Source organism: Nanorana parkeri, unplaced genomic scaffold, assembly GCF_000935625.1.
Source record: "Nanorana parkeri isolate BGI_ZX_2015 unplaced genomic scaffold, ASM93562v1 scaffold457, whole genome shotgun sequence".
Classification (NCBI taxonomy): Eukaryota; Metazoa; Chordata; class Amphibia; order Anura; family Dicroglossidae; genus Nanorana; species Nanorana parkeri.
The window spans coordinates 117,598-137,199 of NW_017306725.1; the positions used below are offsets into that span (position 1 = coordinate 117,598).

Consider the following 19,602-nt stretch of genomic DNA (forward strand, 5'->3'; position numbering starts at 1 on the left):
TGTAGGTGTGTCCATTTACATCTGATTACCCTTGACTCCTACGTCCGAAAAAAAAAAACAGAACAGAATTCCAATTTGCCGGGCCTGATCATGATGATTGGAGGCAACTGGATGTAAATGGACACATGTCCACTTATATTTGACTCCCCAGAGACCTAACATAAGTCCGTACAGCTCAGTATTTTCCTCCATTGAAAGGAGGAAAAAACTGAACGGACACAGATGTCACAGAAGTGACATGTGTTCCATTCTGCTCTGATCGGCAGGGAATCCGTGCACAGGTCCCTTGCTGATAAGAACGGACAGCACCCATGTATAAGAGGCCTTTGATTGTATCCAGGTCTGTGACTCAGAAAGAAGTAAAAGCAGTGATCAGCATCATTGAACTGTATACCCGTTCCACGTCAATGCCTCTAAGTACTGCAGTGGAACAGGAAGAAAGCCAGGAGACTAGTATTTTCAGGCGAGGTGAGCAATTGAAGCCTTCTTATTCTCTTACTAAAGGTTTAATGAAATAGAGAAAATGACATTGAGTGAATTTGTGAGTAAAACCTTTTACAAAATTAGCAACTTTTTCATACAGATATGTGATGCTAAAAGCAGTGCTCTCCAACTGATACTAGTGCCAATACATGTCTTCAATTAATGCAAGAACAGCACGGATACTTAAAACATCTTGGTACCGACCACAAAGATATGCATCCAATCACATATGTAAGTGTGTGCACACAAATTCCACAATGCAAAGCTCTGGCATTAACTGCTTATTTATAAAACCGTCAGTTCAAATATCCTTTTGTGGATATATCCACAGATATCCTTTGACGTCTTCCAGTAAGTTCATCTATAAAGTGCTTGTTAAACCTTTTCCAAAAGCCAGCCGAACAATGGATTGGGGAGATGTAAGGACGTCTCTGAGCTTTCACAGTACTGAAGAACAGCTTGCAAGAGGTCACCAGTTTTCCAGCCTTTTTCTCGGATTCGTCGGAAAAGCTGAGGAAAGAAAAACGGATGAGTGAGGACATATTAAACCCAAATTCATGCTAGGCTAAAGTTTTTCATGCACAGAGGATCTACAATGTTTTCTCTTTTTTTTATTGTCAAGATAAATATTTTGAGATAGAAACCTTTACAATCTAGTGGTTTGTGGGTTTTTGAAGCAGGGTAAAAAACAGGAAATTTTGAAGAAAAGGGTAATACGTTGCCTACCGCACCCTCACACCACACATAGAAACATAAGCTTAATTATTGATGTGGATTTTCCTATTGTGGCAAAGTGTGGTTTTTTTGGGTTCTGCTCCACCTTCAACCAAAACAGATTTTCTATTTGGGAATTAGCCTTTCGCACTACAGTTCACAAAGTAAATGACTGAAATAAATAGGGTTTTATTTATTTTCACAGACCTGTCTCAATGCACCGTTTCCAAACTGGCACAAGCAAGCGAGACTTAATAGCGGACAGTTAAGGTCAGTGGTTAGGTAAGGAGGACAGTCTACATAACACAACTATCCGCAAAGGCCTGGCAAAGTGTACAGTGTATATATGGGATGAATTTACACCAGGAAAGTAAGGATTCTTTGTATTTATAATTCCTAAATCTAAATCACGTGAGGCAAGAGCACTGTGTTGTAAATTAGACTTAAAAAAATCACTTTAAAAATTATTGGCGGGTTATCAGCCGTGATTTTGACACATGAAAACAGTTACAAGATAAGTAGTGGCTGCAAATGCCCACATCTTCTTCTGAAAAAGGATAGTTGACTGGCGGTCATGCTGACCCTCTTGCTTCAATGAGTCACTAACCCAGCACAAGTATAGAAATAAAGACTTTTAACTTGTTTCCAACTTTCCTTAAGAGCTTTAATAAAAATTAGCAGTGGTAGCCATGTATTTTTCTTGTGACAGATTTCCTTTAAACCTTCAACTTATATTGCAGAAAGCTGGAATGAACCTATGTCGAGTGTGGGGCTGGCAGGGCTGCTTTGTGCTTAACATTGCTGCCCCTGACTAGATGTATTATTACTGTACATCAGTGGTTCTCAACCTTTCTAGGGCCGGGACCCCTTGTTAACATTTGCCAAGTTGTGGTGACCCCAACGGTAAAATTTAGGAATGACGCAGCTGCTGCAGCGACATCTTGCGGGAGAACTGACACTGCTGTGCTAGGAGAGGGCTGAGGAGAACTCTCACCTAGCACAGCAGAAATCACACAGCAACCCACAGGTTGAGAACCACTGGTGTACGCCGTCAGAATAAAAAACCACCCTAGGAACGCATAGCTAGATTCCTATTGGCTATTTCACTTTGCAATAGCCAATAGCAAACTAGCTATTGCACCCGCCCTCTGCTGCTGTCAATCAGTAGTGGGCATCTGATGGAGAACTTCAGGTCCCCCCTCTGCTGATTGGCAGCAGCAGAGGGCGGGTGCAATAGCTAGTTTGCTATTGGCTATTGCAAAGTGAAATAGCCAATAGGAATCTAGCTATGCATTCCAAGGGTGTTTTTTCTTCTTCTGACTTACGGCCCCCAATGTCAGACAAAAAAGGTTTACTCTGCTCGGGAGAAAGTGTTTCTCTCCTACCTAACAGCAGATGAAACCTGACTGGTAGCTATGCAAACAACCTTTGTTTGCATTTTCTTTCCTCAAAATGTGTTTTAGAAATAACCACTACATGTGATTTACAATTGGAAGCATGTAATTTCCCTGAGTAACTCAGAATTGTGCATGTAGTGGAGGAAATGTGCATCTACTGTATGGGGGATAAAAGGTTAACTTACAAGTAAGTGGTCTTTAATGGCATTCTCAGGAAAGTAGAGCTCCGAAATATCACACTCTGAGGCAGCAATCCATTGTAATATGGTTCTCATCTGTGATTCTACTGTACTTGGTCCCAGATCAAGATTTCTAATCAGCAGACTCTTACGCTGTTGTCCACCAACTGAAAAAGAAAAGAAAGGAAAAGTAAAAGAAAGAAACGGGTACCATGTTTAGGCCTATGATAAAATAAGGGCTATGATATTTGCATGTAGATAAATAAAATAAGCCTGCGGAGATGAATTTTGTATTGCTCTCTAGGCGGCAGGTTATTGTAGTCACATTATACATTTAAGGTGAACACAATTGCAGCACAGATGAGCTGACAGAGTATCCCAATATACAAGTTCTTACAAGCAGATGCACTGTCCATTTCTGCAAATGCCTTATTTTGTACGCATGTGCAAGGGGAGTACGTTTGCAGCACACACTTAAAGCTGAAATTCACCCATCTAGGAAATACTGCTGGACTAGCATTTCTTTTCTGAAAAGCTCATTCCTGTGTTATTTCTCTACCTTTTAATGGCAGTTTTTGCTTAAAGGGTTTCTAAACCCTCCGGTGTTTTTGCATCTATCTACTGCTAGCAAGCAGTAGATAGATGCAAAAAGTTTTAAAAAAAACAAACCCTCTTTAACAGCGGTTTAAACTTACCTGTATCTTCCCTGCGCGCTCCCGTCGGAAAATGTGATACTGCTCGGGCGGCCGCAAAGCATTTTGTGGCGGGCGCATGCGCAGTTCACATTTTCGGCAGGGGCGCGAGGAGAGACACAAGGTAAGTCTATGGACGCGTGCACCCGCATGCAGACACTGTAGGACAGGAAGTGCCAGCAATCACAGAGGAGTCAGCGCTGGATCAGAGACTCGCCGCAGCGCTGGAGAGAAGGTTGAAAACTACAGGAAAGAAGATGATGATCGGATTAAGAGATATCATTTAAGGCGAGTGCTTTAATTAACGTTGTGTTGAGGCAAAAACATTTTTGCCTTTAATGTCACTTTAAGTGGCTCCTGTCAAGCAGTGTGACCAGGGAGTGGGTATCTAGGCACTGGTCTGAAGGAGGGATCCAGTAACATGTTGGGCTCTAGTAACACATGCTCTGCCCACTAATATAAACTAATCTGTAAATGTAATCAGAGATGGGGATGTGCCAGTGGCTGGACTGGTCGAAGTCAAAGGGGTTTCTGCACACAGTGGCCAAAGACATTCCCCTGCTGTCCTCCATGGGTTGTCAATAGGATAGACTGCAAGAGGCTTATAAAGTGAGTTACTCTTTCTGCACTCCTCCCTTACATCACAGAGCCCACCCTACCCTTCTGCAGATTTATACTTACCGAGATCCGTTGCCATTGGCCTCCGGGGATTGTTCACATCTTGGTCTGAACTCCTCTCACTGCATGCTGTGCCTGCGCAATCGAGCCCCATAGATTTATATGGGGCTGTACCGCACAGGCTTGGCAGGCAGTGAGAGGTACAATATAGCTTTTGGTAAACTAGTCTGAGGCGAGTGGTGTTTTCCCATTTTATCTTCACTCTGGGACTGGAGGTATATGACACTACACTTACTCACCATGTTTGTACCACAAGGAACTGCCTTTACTTTTGACATTATCTGCAGTATTTAGACATAGATTGGCAATCGGAAAATCCTTCACCATGTCACAGCCTGGTCAACAGAAATAATGGTAAATAAAATGATACAGTACCTTCTGTTGTTACTTTGAGGTCTTCATCTTTCTCTTCAGCTCCATCACTACATTTAAAGAAAATAAATAATAAAACCAAAATCTATTTTTTCCCCAGAACAAAAGATGTTTGGACATACAGGTGTAGATTATTCATGCAAGAAAAGAGCATGCAAATAATACAAACTGATCAGATTGGGCTCTTTCATGCAAAATGCATGCATACAAGGGTTGGACAAGGTTAGTCTCTGCTGCTGCTGTACTAAGATATTGATTGTTCCACAGAAAAGAGAAACATCAAAATTTTAAGAAGTTTTACAGGAATTTGCTGCTCATCCTTTCTATGCTTTTGCTATTATTGTTGTGGATAACGTAGCATTTTTCATTCAAAAAGTGTTTACTGCCTATTGTGACTCCTCCATTGTCAATCCTAATTTATAACTATTCATACACAAAATTGTGGTGACACAAACGTTTTACAATATGGGCTACGCATACAATTTTGGTAGTTTACTGGCTTTGTTATGACTTAATTATTGCACATAGATTCTCTATGCCAGCTTTTCCCAACCAGGGTGCTATGACCCCCCTGAAAATCTATACCAGACCCCTGTCTAGGATAAGGGTTTAGTATTGGGGAAAAAGGGGTACCGCAAGTCATTTTTTACATTTACATTTTACACTGGGGTGCCTTGAGATTTTGCAAACTTTCAAAAAGGTGCCATGACTGAGATAAGGTTGAGAATTGCTCTTCTGGCATGATGGAGCATTGGTACTTCTATTCATTACACTTACTGTAGGGACACAAAATGAATTAGTTCTTTACATTTAAATATTCAAATTCTGCTCTGTGCTTTGTCTCACCTCTCCAAAGCGTCAGGAAGATGAAAAAATTTGCAAAACCCCTAATGTCTTAATGCTAAAAATATATTAACTTAAAACTTACTACCAAAACAGCTAGACAGTTCCCAGTGTACTTTTATTTCTGTGCACAGCACCCTTAATGCTGGTTGTTTGCTTTTATTAGAGTCTGGGTTGGTTTATGCCAGCTGTGCACTAGGCCAAATTGCAACTATACCTTAGACATGTTCAAATGATGCAGATTTTTAAGGTGGAATGCCAGACAATTGTTTTCCTATTTTGATTAGTTAGAGGAAACAATAGAAGTTCAGATTTCTATTAGTGTTTGTGTCCCAGTTGGAGAGATTATGCTTCCTGTCTAGATGTCTACAAAGAGAGTTTAGGGAAACCTTTCCAACGGAGAAAACAAACTGAAATAAAAACAAAAAAACCACAACACTGACTACAGTTTAACTTGACTTTTTTATATGCAGATTTTACCCCTTGCAGCATCGAAAACTGACATATCAACACAGGTGGCTATTCTAATCTGTGAATTTTATTTTTTGAAACTGATAACATTTATAAGATTGTAGAGTTGGGGGCCCATAATATATGCAATATGAAGGTCCGCTCAGCATTTTCCGTCTTGAAAAGCATGTACTCTGCAACTGTGTTGATTGAAAACTAATAGAACACACCTTAAACTTTTTTTTAGCAAAGAACAGCTGTAGCAATAGACTATATTGTCAATTTAAAAATCAACTACTATTCTATGACAAGTCTATGGCACTGGGACTATTCCTAAAGAAAGAATGAGGAAATCCATGCTGTGGGAAAATAAAGGTTGCAGAAGGCTGAAGAAAGTCAAAACATAGCAGTCTAAAAAAATGGATAAAACATGCAGAATTATGAAAAACCCAGTGAACCTTTTCATGCACAACGAGACAAGAGACTAGGCGTTTGGCATGCAATACCTCTAGCTAAACCAACCTGTCTGATGGTGGGAAGGATACATTTTCTTCACACATGTCTCCCTCCAATCCCAGACTGCTCCAGCTACTGCTGTTACCATTACTACCAGAAAAAGACAATGTTCAACAACCTCAAAAGTTAGGCAACAGAGCTAATACAACACCAATATACAAGGCTGACAAAATAAAAGAAACACCAAATAATATATTATCATCACACTCCTAATTAATAGTATGGCCTCCCTTTTCCATCTGTATTAGTCCCTCTTGAAGTGCTCTAGAATTTCCAGCAAAGATCCCATAGTGTTCTGGTTTATGTCGATGTTCGGTCTAGTCAAACGCTGTTTTCAATTCACATGCATGCAGCTGTGCTCAAACTGAAAACAAGGCATCTGACAAGAATGGCAATGGCATGCCTTTATCCTCTTGTTTAAGCAACAATCGTAAATGTGATCACTATCAAACATTTTATTTTAGTTTCTGGGTGAGCTGGTAATGGTTAGATCTGTCAGGTTTTTTCTGTTGTTGTCTGTGTCTTGTTAGGCATATTTCCCTTCATCTCCTTTGCCGAAGACACAACAGGAAGTAAGAGGAAATCTCTACAAAGTGAGAGGAGAATCTTTTTAGAAAGTTGTGCCCACTGGAAGATTTCCCTTCACTTTCACCTCCTATCCTCATAACAGCTGTAAGCTTTAGAATTTTCCATCACTTTCTGCCCCAGTAACAACAGTCCCCATGAAAAAAGAAGGTGAATCTAGTATTGACCAAGACAGGAATAAGAATCTGATGTGGCTTCCAACTGTTCTTCTGTCACTGTGGTGCTGCTATGATTTCAACTTTGATAGACTGAGTATTGAATATTAGAAGCATGTAGAAGCTATCCTGTTAAGTGCCTATTTATCTCCACCACCATATCTCTTAATTGATGCATTCTGTCCACAGCATAGGTCATCATTTTATTCTTATCTCCATGAATGTAATTCAATTAAATATATAATTCTGAATGGACAAAGGTCCAACACTTACAGATACCTCCCCCTCCCTCACACATTCCTACAATAACGGGCTTCCTCACTGGCCAACAGAAGGGAGGAGAGATGGGGTGGACAAGATTCATCACAACAAGGAAATGCCAAACCTTTACAGGTTAAGGACATAAGGCATGCAAAAAGCAATTAAAATTGCTGCTAGTATGTGCAGCGACTTCCACATCTATCCAGCTTCACTATATAAATGTATTTGATATTTTTTTTACCTTACAGGCAAGTACCATTCTCTTGGCAACCGCCAAAACAGACAGAGAAGCGTGATTCGTCACTCCAGAGAACACGTCTCCACTTCTCTAGAGTCCAGTGGCGGCGTGCTTTACACCACTGCATCCGACGCTTTGCATTGCACTTGGTGATGTAAGGCTTGGATGCAGCTGCTCGGCCATGGAAACCCATTCCATGAAGCTCTCTATGTACTGTTGTGCCAATCTGAAGGCCACACGCAATTTGGAGGTCTGTAGTTATTGACTCTGCAGACAGTAGGCGACTTCTGCGCTTCAGCATGCGCTGACCCCGCTCTGTCATTTTACATGGCCAACCACTTCTTGGCTGAGTTGCTATTGTTCCCAGTTGCTTCCACTTTATTATAATACCACTAACAGTTGACCGTGGAATATTTAGTAGCAAGGAAATTTCACGGAACACCTGAATCCAATGATTTGGAGGGGTGTCCCAATACCAATACCTTTGGCAATTTTATATATATCTATATAGATATAGATCTATATCTATCTATATCTATAGACAGGTGAAACTCGATTAGAATATCGTGCAAAGTTCATTTATTTCACTAATGCAACTTAAAAGGTGAAACTAATATACGAGATAGACTCATTACATGCAAAGCAAGATAATTCAAGCCGTGATTTGTCATAATTGTGAAGATTATGGCTTACAGCCCATGAAAACCCCAAGAACCCCAAATCCACAACCTCAAAAAAGTAGATTATTACATGCAATCAATAAAACAAGGATTGTACATAGAACAATATCGGACCTCTGAAAAGTACAAGCATGCATATGTACTCAGTACTTGGTTTGGGCCCCTTTTGCAGCACTTACTGCAATTAATTTTGCACGATATTCTAATTATTCGAGTTTCACGTGTATATCTATATAGATAGAGATATGTATATATCTCTATCTATATAGATAGATATATATACGTACATATATACGTACACACAAAATTGTTATATAGTAGCTTATATGATGTATTTTTTACTGTTTTCACAGTTTCATAGCTTAAATCAGACTAAGAAATACATTGTTTTGAAAGTTTCAACAAAACAAGCAGTAAACAAATCTATCAGGCATACTGAACAAGATATAGGAAAGTGCAGAGAGGGCATGTGATGGTTAAGTAACCACAGCAATCAATCTGAACACATCTTAACCTATTTGTTTCCAGTAAAGTGAAATATAATTTGCAAAATGTAAACATGAACATTTCTCTGTGTGCTGCCCTACTTAAACTGTAAATCCTTATTTACAGTGGAAAAAAACAATACTTCCCCAGTCAGTTACTTTTATTGCAAGAAATATGTGTCCTAGCTGTTGTCATTGCACTGGAACTCACAAGTGGATTCCAATACATTTCGAGTGCTAAGGTCTTTCTGCAATCGTCAAATGGTCAGTCCCAGTGTTAAAAACCACTCAGAAAAGGAGTAGGCCAATCACACAGGGAGGTCATTTATAGAGTTCAGTACACAAGCCGCACCCAAACAAAACCCATACATTAAACCCGTGCGTAAATACGTTTGCCAGTTCTAGCAAAAGATAGCTGGCTGGGGACTGGACTAGAAAGCAAAGCTTTAAAGCCCAACTGCACGTTCAGTTTAAATAAGCTAAATACATTCCAGGCGGTCAAACCAAAAGTTAGCAAAGTTTTACCGTTTTTTTTTTTTAAAGAAGCCTCAGCTGAGGGAAACGCCTGCCCCTGTCAGCATGCGGCAGACATGGACTCTTGTTCATGTGGAATAAGCACTCTGATTAGAGAGCTCTAGCTCTGACTCAGCAAAGGGGGTGTGTGTCAAACCTTTTCAGCAAAACCACAGTCCTTCTCTGTATCATGCTGCAAGGGGACAAGCCTTGATGATCAGGCTTTAGATGCTTTTTAAAGAAAACAAACTGTATGACTTTGCACACCTTTTGTTTTATTGTATCTGGAATGTATTTAGATGATTTAAAGTAAACTTTTAATTGGGCCTTGACATTGAATTACAAAAAGCATTCTGTAGTAATAATAATTCTGTATTACTAAACTGTGTCTGGTAATAAAACTGCATGACCAGGCAATGTGTGCCTCTATAATTGTGTCTGATAGTATAACTGCAGGACCAGGCAATGTGTGCCTCTATAACTGTGTCTGGTAGTAAAACTGCAGGACCAGGCAATGTGTGCCTCTATAACTGTGTCTGATAGTATAACTGCATGACCAGACAATGTGTGCCTCTATAGCTGTGTCTGATAGTATAACTGCAGGAGCAGGCAATGTGTGCCTCTATAACTGTGTCTGGTAATAAAACTGCAGGACCAGGCAATGTGTGCATCTATAACGGTCTGGTAGTATAACTGAAGGACCAGGCAATGTGTGCCTCTATAACTGTGTCTGATAGTATAACTGCATGACCAGACAATGTGTGCCTCTATAGCTGTGTCTGATAGTATAACTGCATGACCAGGCAATGTGTGCCTCTAAACCTGTGTCTGGTAATAAAACTGCAGGACCAGGCAATGTGTGCCTCTAACTGCCTGGTCCTGTAGTTTTACTACCAGACACAATGTGTGCCTCTATAACTGTGTCTGATAGTATAACTGAAGGACCAGGCAATGTGTGCCTCTACAACTGTGAATGGTAATAAAAGCCAGAATGACAAACTGGGAACTACAGTTCCATCACAGCTGGAGAGTAATGCATTGTCCAACAGTACTGTACAGGGTGAATTTAAAGCAGTATTAAAATCTCAATTTTTTTTTTCAATAATGAATCCAGTTCAAGCATATAAACATTGCCCAGCAATGGGCATCATATTTCCATGCAGCTGGCTGCAAATCTCTCAGCTCAGCTTCCCTAACCAGTAGACGATCACAAGGAATTAAGCAGCCTCCACTAACTCTTCATCGAGCAGCTTGGAGAAGGGAGGAGGAAGGAGAAGAATGGAGCAGGGGGAGGGTAGTGGCTTTCCTTGCTTTTAGGTTACTAGGACACACGAGGTTGACTCCATAGGACCCTGCTAGGGAAAGGAGCCACCCTAAAACAGGATAACAGGGCCACTGCTCAGCTGGCCAACTGATTCTGCAAGAAACTAAAAAACTTTTAAACATAAAAGGAGCAGCATTCATTGTAAGTTATTAAATCATAATTTGAAGTAGCTTAAAAACCTTTTGGCTTTAATATTACTTTAAATGTACTGGTTTTAGTAATATAAAATGTATTTTTATAATTAAAAAAATATATTAAAACAATTGAAAACAAATCTAGGCTACAAAAATATTTCTGCCTAGTCAGCAGAGCACAATAAATTAGCACCTGACAAAGTAAATATAAGGGCTGACATTGCTGATCTTTCTCCTAAAATGATAGTTCTCTGGATGCTACACTGATACTCAGTACGTTGATTCACAGACCTGGAACAAATATTAAGATGAGGAATTTTGCATTTCCTCTGGTATACTTGGTTTGGGCCCCTTTTGCAGCACTTACTGCAATTACTTTTGCACAATATTCTAATTATTTGAGTTTCACCTGTATATATATTAGTCAATTTCATGTACCTGTCACTAAGGTGAAGGAAGCTGCTGCTTTCATCTTGGTGTTCATCCTCAAAGCTCAGATTGGACCAGCTGCCTGTGCTGTCATCCCCAACGCTAACACTGGTCTGTTGGCTCGTCACTGAGTCCACTGACTGGAACCCATCCTTTCCGATGGAACTAAAGAGAACAAGGATAATGTATTAAGCTTTAACTGTGTGACTTAACAAGTTCTACATAACTGGCACTTTTAGAGACTCGTCCCTACATATGTTCTGTTTTTCCCCCCAGTGCTATCACAATATTATCATCATCCAAGGATCCAACATTATACTGTCCACAAAACCAGGAATTTTGTATTTACCAAAAAAGGGACACAGGTTTAAGAGAATACAGGAGCATTTGGACACTGACAAACAGTGTCAAACTTCAGGGACAAAATGTTCACTTGCTGCCTAAAGGTGCCCATACACGTTACGATTATCGGACGAAACTTTTCGTCCGATGATCAAACCGTTGTACGATTTTTGTACGACGGCCCCATCCTGCCCCGATTATCGAAAGGTTCAATCAGCGGTAGTTAAAAAAAAACACCTGAACGACTTGAGGTAATTGACCGCAATTACTTTCGTTTGCGCAGTGTTAATCGTACGACTTTTGGCGGACGGAAACGCCACCAACCATGCGAACATCGTAAGATCGACCAAAATTTTCAAACATGCTTGACCGTCAAAAGTCGTACGATTGTACAGTACTATCGGTTGGGCACTCTATTCACACGTTACGATTGTCGTACGAAAAGTCGATCGCATACAATTATCGTACGATAATCGTAAGGTGTATGGGCACCTTAATACTGTACAGGCCAGTTCCAGGTGCCATTATTAGGAGATAATCAATGTTATTCACTTCACCTGTCAATGGTGATAATGTTGTGGCTGATTGGTGTATATTATGTAGGATTAAACATATCCTAAGCCGACAGCCCCAACCTGCCAAGGACCACACCTTTGTTTAAATCTCTTCTGCACAGTAGGGATGCTCAGTTTCAGTTACCATGCTCCACTATGGGTAAAAGAAGAACAGTCACAACAGGACTTTTGCAGTCCAGCCAAGTTTTCTTTTCAAACAGAACCACCCCCTTGTTGGTTTATAACTGGTGTAGAGGACAGGTAGCCAAAGGGAAATTATATTAGTTTGATTTCATGTATATTTTCTCTTAGTGTATAACATTTTTATTTAAAACATAAATATTTAATAAACTGTGTGTCCATAACATAGAAGTCATAGAAAATTATAGGTTTTCTATAAAAAGAGCACATCACAATCTGTTTGCCATCCCCTCTTCTCTCAAAATGAATTTCCATATGGATTGTCTAGAAAATCTCTAAACAACAAAAAAATGTATGTGTAGAATCAAATAGAGTTTTTACAGGACAAGGCCACCAGCTTAGAAAACATGACTTGCAGAAGGGATCACCAGGTGACTAGGAAGGATACACAGGGAGCAAGGTGGAACATTCTTAGGTAAGGAATAGGTTTAGAAAGAGCTGAGGCACCGAGAGAACCATAGTCAAATCCAACAAAGTCACAGGAACTCATTTAGGAGGAACTACATAGGTCACACCCTATAATAAAAGTCTTATCAAGGAATGGAAGGCTAGTGGTCCTAGAATAATTTGCAAGCACTGGGATGTATCCCAGACGGTATTCAGGTTCAATTGTTGATTCAAACCTTAATGCAAGCAGATCAGGATTATTCCCGTGTATTATTTCCTGTGGTGAAAAGCTTCTCTCCTGGCAACAGATGAAGTATGGTGTCCAAGTGTGATGCTAGATCTTGTGGAATGTAGACTTTCTAAGGTTTGCAGTGCAGGAATAACTAATTCAAAAGAGACTCTCAGAGAGAATCCTTTCAACTGTCAGCAAGACTACTAGTTCCTACCTGATGGCTGATGTACACTACTGCCGTGGCGTTGTCCACCTGAATTCTGATTGGGTGACCTTCCAGTCGTGAAGTTCAGCTCAAGGCACAGAAGATACAGATGGCAGGGCCACAAACTATAAGTGCTGGAGACCCACAGCAAAGCGAAGGAATCGCTCATCTGCTGAAAAAATGGAGGGCATGCAAGTGCGTATCCTTGATGTCTATAGAATACAGAAAGTCTCCCTCATGGAAGAGAGGGCTATGACAGACCTGGTGGATTCCAAGCAGGGCTTTTGAGTTTGAATGAAAACGTTTAGATTCAAGATTTTGGGCAGATACACCCTTTTGGTTTGGGAACTGTAAAAAGGCTAGAGTATAACCCCTGAAACCGTTCTGTCACAGACACTGGGGCAATGACCCCCTGCTACAGAAGACCCGCAAGGGCTGCATTGAGATCTGCAAATCTGAGTTGACACAGGCAGGTTGTAGACATAACCAAGGAAGGGGTGCTGAGAGCTGAATTCTATTTGAAAGCCACTGGAACCAACCGCCCGCACCCATCTGAGATGTTGGAGCTAGGAAGGACACAGAGAATGGCACAGACTAAAGCAGAGTGAAACATTTCAGGATGTCAGTGTCAGGCCTTTCAGTGGGCCAACTGAAACATTATTGGTTTGTGAGCTGGAGGATTCTGGTACAGCAGGACTGTTCCCCAATATGTCCAAGATCCGATATACTGCGCTGCAAGGCAGGGGCAACGTAGCTCAGGGCACAAAGTTAGGCTTTGAATACATAAAGCAGGTGGCAGAAAAGGTTTAGGTGCCTGGAAATAACCACGGGCTTGTAGGTGGGCAGCAGAGACAAATTGAGGATATAATCACGTGACACACGTAGTAAGGAGCAGTGGCGGGAAGGTGCTTCAATGCTGAACGGCAGGAAAAAGCAGGCAACACTACACCCAGCAGATGAGGTCAGCACTCAGTCCCTCAGAATTAATTATTTCAGTGATAAACCGAAAGCAGGGTTTCAAATGGTGCCCAATGATAGCTTCCAGTGCTTGGCCCACATGTCCTACTCACAAAGTGAGTCTTCCGAAAAAAGGTAACACTTTGGTTTGTACCATGGCTCAAGGCCCATAAAGCACTCACCGGCTAACAGCACAATGAGGTCTGGAAAATGCCACAGTGCAGAGCCCAGTGCCCAAAGTTCACATTCCAGGCTAGCCCTGCAGTCCTTTTCAGCGGGGTGTGGGTACAGCCACCAAAATTATTGCTGAGAATCCATATAGAAAGCAGTTTAAACAACTTGCAGAGGAATCTTGACAAAAAAAAGTTATCAAAAAGTTTAGACTTTTCTCAGAAGAGCATAAAAAGATGTCCATCCCTCTGGATACTAGCAAAAAAGGAAAGAGGCTTGTTGGGAGTAGGAGGGGTTATATCAGGCTGGCCAATTTGTTTTTGTTTGCCAGTGTCCAAATCCACCTGTAATCAGCAGTATAATGCAACAGTCTCTGAATCCTATGTATATTATAGACAGTATATGTTACATTGTTTATTAAATCCAAAAATATACAGCCAGCTTAATACTCAAGTCTAGTCGAGAAGCAGCTTTAAGTACAAATAGTGAACATTTTCCAAGGCTACAAATTTTTGGCACCCAGAAATGTTTTCTAAAAATTCTGGTAAAAAGAACCTGAATGAAAATTCTTTCAGTGGTCAGCATAGAATGACTGAGTATAACTAAATAAATGAAAGCAGAATGAAATCACATCTTACCTTATATTAACAACTTGGCCAATATTCTTCATTGCAGACATCAAGATTTCAGTGGTAAGGCTTTCGGCAAAGCTGACCCCATCATGTCCAATACCGCTATCACCTGCCAAACTTGTGTTGCTGAGTTCACGCTCCGCTTTCTCAATAGCCGCACTTACTATTTTATCAGCAAACATTGCTCTCTTATCGAGGTCTATTTGAATTTTGGGGATGTTCAGATGAAAAAGTCTGGATTTTTGACCAGAATTTTGCTTAGACTTTGCACACTGTTTAATTTTTCTGGATACGTCATGTCCCAGCAAGAAGTGACAGGATGACAAAGGGTTTCCTTGCTGCTCTTTTGCACTACATAATCTGCAAGCCGTTCCGTAAGAATGTACAAGTTTTGCGGCATTCGAGTCTTTGTCAGTTTTTCTTCTATTTTCCATCGCTTGCAGCCTGGCCCGCTCTAAGCTGAATTCCAAAGTGCTATCTACAACCTTGCAAGCATATTGTTCAATAGCTTGTATAAAACTTTCACTATAACCATTATCATTCAAGCTACCTGTGCTGTGATAGAGCTTCTGCTTATGAGAGAATAGTAAAGGTGTCTTGGGAAATGAGGTTTTGACAATCTCTCCACTGACATAATCGTTTCTGGATTTTGTATAAAGACAGGAATCCGTTAATGACTTGGGAAGAGAAGCAGCAGACAATTTTAACCTTTTCTTTACATCACATGTTATAGTGTTGGCAAGAGATTCTGCAAAATGAATTAGCCTATTAAACTCTGTTTTGTGTGCAGAGTCGTCAGTGAAAGAAGGGAGGATAACATTACTTTGTCTTCTGTCTTTGCCTGCATGGTGAGTCCTACCCAAAAGTCTGAATAGGTCCTTGTTACTACTTGCTTCAGGTTTCATTCTAGGCATGATTTTCCTATTGCACTTCAGCTTAACTGTTTTAGAGGCCTGCTGTAAGCCAGACTTCATAGCTCTATAAACTAATCTACTAGCATATTGATCCATTATTAACTCACTGCTCCCTCCTTCCATTTTTAGGACCCGTATAAGGTGGTCAGCATATTCCTCAGTTACGCTTTCACAGCTTGGATATTTTGAGGTCAAACCGCCACCTCCATAATGAGGCAGGGGAAGAGTTGTTGCATCAGAAGATTTAAAGCTTGTGTAATTATGACCTCTTTCTTTAGGTCTACAATCTTTATCAGATTTCCGAGAATTGCTATATTCCAGGTCACAGGCTGAGTTCTTTCTGCTCCCCAGTACTTCCTTTGCATCACTAATGACTTCACCAGCAACACAGTTAGCATATGAACATAATGTTTCTAAAAGGTCTTCTGTAATATTTCTCATGTAGGCTGGGTATCCCCATTTGTCACTCAATATGCTTAACTGTGACCGGTTTCTCATTGGTGGTGCCTGGACAGACTCGTCAACTAATGAAGAAGCAGCCATGTCGGTAGCAATGGATATGATGTTGCTTGACAAATATTCAGCATATTGACAAGTTTCTTCAGATACCTCAAACTCTTCAGAGCTCTCATCACTACTGGAACTTTCTACCTCTTCAGAGAGAGACCTCATAAGCTTAAGCATGAAGTCATCCTTTTTCATATTGTTTTGTTCATAAGCAGACAGATGGGGAGTAGATGGTGGGGTGGAAGGATAGAACTCTTTTGCTAGTTGCCCCTTCAGTCTTTTACTTAGTTTTCTCATGCTTTTTACGGGACTCATGTCATAAGACATTAGAGGTGTAGAAGGTGGCGTGCCAGGCAGTAAGGTCACATTTGAACCATTATGGGAATTTCTATCCTCCATGAAGAAATCATCACCACAAGTACACAATACAGAGGAAAAGCTATTGATATGAGGAAAACAACTTTGTAGGCCAAACAGTGGGGGGTCTGTAACTTCACTGTTGTCTACACTTAGTCTTGCAGTTAAGCCCCCCAAACTGGCTTTATTGTTAGCATTATTTGAATTCCCTAGAAGAGTAAGTGATGCATGTTTATTAGCAGATCCAGACTTTCTGTCTTTTGCAGAAGATTTTGCAGTAAAACAAGGATTTAGAGAGGTATGTTCTACTTGGGTATGATAGCCAAGAAAATTAACAGAAATATCACAATTACATTTACTTGCATCCCATCTATTTGATAGAGACTGTGCATTTTTTCCACTTGGATGCCAGGAAGCACCTTTAGCCAAATCATTTGCAAACTGTTGCTGTGGGGCACCACCTTCTAATGAACGGTGTTGGGGAGGTATCTCAATAATTCTTTTGGTCATCATGTCAGCATAATCTTCCACAGTTTTGGCTGATTTGATAACATCATATGCCTCATTTACAATCATATCTACCATAGTAACGGAAAAGGGTTTTACTCCATCTGCATCCTCCTTTATAAAATCTACATATCTTTGCTCTTGTTGGCTACCATTTACACAACTTGTAAACGCAGAAAAAATGGCTTTGTCAGATGGTAGTCCATCAAAGTCTTTTCTTGAAAAATTATGATTATCTGCATTATTCATGCACATGTTATTGGTAGACAAGTCTGTATGGTCAGTGGAAATTGAATGCTGACTTAGCACTTTTGCAGCTACAGGCACAGGAACGGAACTCATAAGACCAGATGTAAACAGTAAAGCATAGTGAACGGTAAAGTCTCTCTTGGGCTCGTTTGGTGCAGGTGAGGCTAAATTATGTACACAAAGAGAAGAGGAAGATGACGGAGTTGACTGATGTAATCCTTCTGAGCCTACATATTTCAGATTGTCCATGGAAACACTTATAGCAGCTTCTGTGGTGAAAGTGACATTCACTTGAGATAATTCGATAAAGGCCTCCTGTATCACAGATTCTGATAAATCCTTAGCATAGGAACTTACTACAACATCTTCATAGTCAAAAGCCTGTGTATCAGAAGACACATTTGGAGTAGGTGGGTGAGAGAACTGGCAAACTTCCATAATGCCTTCAAAAACAAGTTCTTCTGCAAGGTCTGCAGCAAATCGTGTTACTGCATTGGTAACCATTTGTTTCTTTATATAACGAAGTTCTTGCAGAGCACTTGTCATGACTTCGCTTACCATAAGATTTGCTAAACCATTAATAGCTTGTTTCTTAATTGAAAAAGCCTGCCTCCTACCAATTTCATAAAAAGCCATTTGAAACACATACGATGTTAGCCTTGCTGCTAGGTGGCACAATGCACTAGTACAAGAAGAAACCCCCCTTTGCAAGTCTTTAAATGCACTTCCAAAGCTTTTCTCCACCAGATCTGCAGCAAATTTCTGAATTCCTCCTTTGATGGATTTATGCTTTGTCTTCATTCTTCGTTCGGATTCTTTATTATTCGATTTGCGTTTAAGCTTTATAAATCTCTCAGGTTCTTTTTTTGCAAGCTCAGAGGATGGTTTAGGCTTTAAGACCGAATCAAACATATCAGCACATACACGGTTTGCATAATTACTAAAGGCAACATAAGACTTGCCCTTACAAGATGCAGCCTCATTTTGGCTTGCTGGTTGAAAAGAACCCTCTGAGCCTATAGCAGAGCCAGGGGGACTAAAAGCAGATGATCTGATTGGACTAAATAAGGATCCATTATCCTCAGCACATGTCTTTGCCGGGCGTGGCGATTCTGGTACATTCATTATACTACTAAATGGAGACTCTGCTTTACGAGGGGTTGGTTTTTTAATACTAGCTGACAATGTTGGGCGATCAAACTTAAATTTTTGTGGATTCATGCAAACTGTGCTTACACTTACTTTAGCATGTTTTCTTTTCTTAGGAGGACTGCCTAGAATAGGCTTATTATCATTGTCTTCTAAACATGGATCCAGTTCATCAAACCGATCAAAGCTATCAAAGAACTCACTTATTTCTGAATCTGAGTCTTCAACACCCTCTTTTCCAACTGGAATCTTGGGAAGACTAAGTTTTGCTCTTAAGCTTTTTTGATACCCTTCTTCATCTAAGAAAATAATAGGACTGGGACTAGAGCATTCAGAGTCTGATGTTTCTGCAGAAGATGGAGAAATTGTGTTTTTGCCCTGGCAATTTCCATGCTTCCATGCATCGCAAGATGTGTTGCCAACATTTTTAGGCAACAATGGAAGGTCCTGATGGCCCAAGTAGCTCATTAGCACTGTAGACTTGATAGATGACCTACGATGCACAGAACTAAATATGATTTTGCTACCAGTGATGTCTAGGCAGTGAGAAGGCTGTGTCTGAGAGGCAGCATCACGTTGATTTGTCGAAGATCCCCACTGCAATCCTAAAAGACAATAAAAGTTTTAGGTTTCATTTTTCAAATCACAATTACACTAAGAGTTCTAGATTCACACAACTTTTATCCAATATTTACACATTTTCCCAAGTGAATTTCATTAGAAAATGTGTGAATCTTGGGTGAAACCTATTATAAAAAAATCAGGTATTGTAAATCACATTGCACAAGTCTAAAATGTGCCATTTTAAACAAGGATTTTAGGTCGACTAATTTCTTGTTATAAACCGAGAGAAACATAAAGAAATAGTTTCCAACAGTTCATACTGAGGTGAAGATGGCTGCTATGATGCAGCCATCTGTACCAACAATACCACCCTGAGGTACATATTATGCATGTAGCACAGGGTGGTATTGTTTGTACAGGAGAGACTGTATGTAGCAAAGTAGAGTGATGTATATAGCTCAGGGGGTATTCTATGTACCTCAGGGAAAAGTTAGCATTGGGTAAATTGTATGTAGCTCAGGAGGGTATTCTAAGTACAGGAGTATT

General features: G+C 40.3%; 1 protein-coding gene across 1 annotated transcript in view; it reads right to left on the minus strand.

The window, feature by feature from the left end:
• Positions 1-489: 489 nt before the first annotated feature.
• The window catches only part of AKAP11 (A-kinase anchoring protein 11), a 45,093-nt gene continuing 25,980 nt past the window's right edge, over positions 490-19,602 (minus strand). Inside the window, exons 7-12 of the mRNA XM_018560485.1 lie at positions 14,816-19,097; positions 11,138-11,293; positions 6,331-6,414; positions 4,519-4,565; positions 2,780-2,940; positions 490-993 (exon numbers count right to left, since the gene is read on the minus strand). Of these exons, the coding sequence (XP_018415987.1) occupies positions 859-993; positions 2,780-2,940; positions 4,519-4,565; positions 6,331-6,414; positions 11,138-11,293; positions 14,816-19,097 (4,865 nt within the window). The 3' untranslated portion in view covers positions 490-858. The remainder of the gene's footprint in view (positions 994-2,779; positions 2,941-4,518; positions 4,566-6,330; positions 6,415-11,137; positions 11,294-14,815; positions 19,098-19,602) is intronic.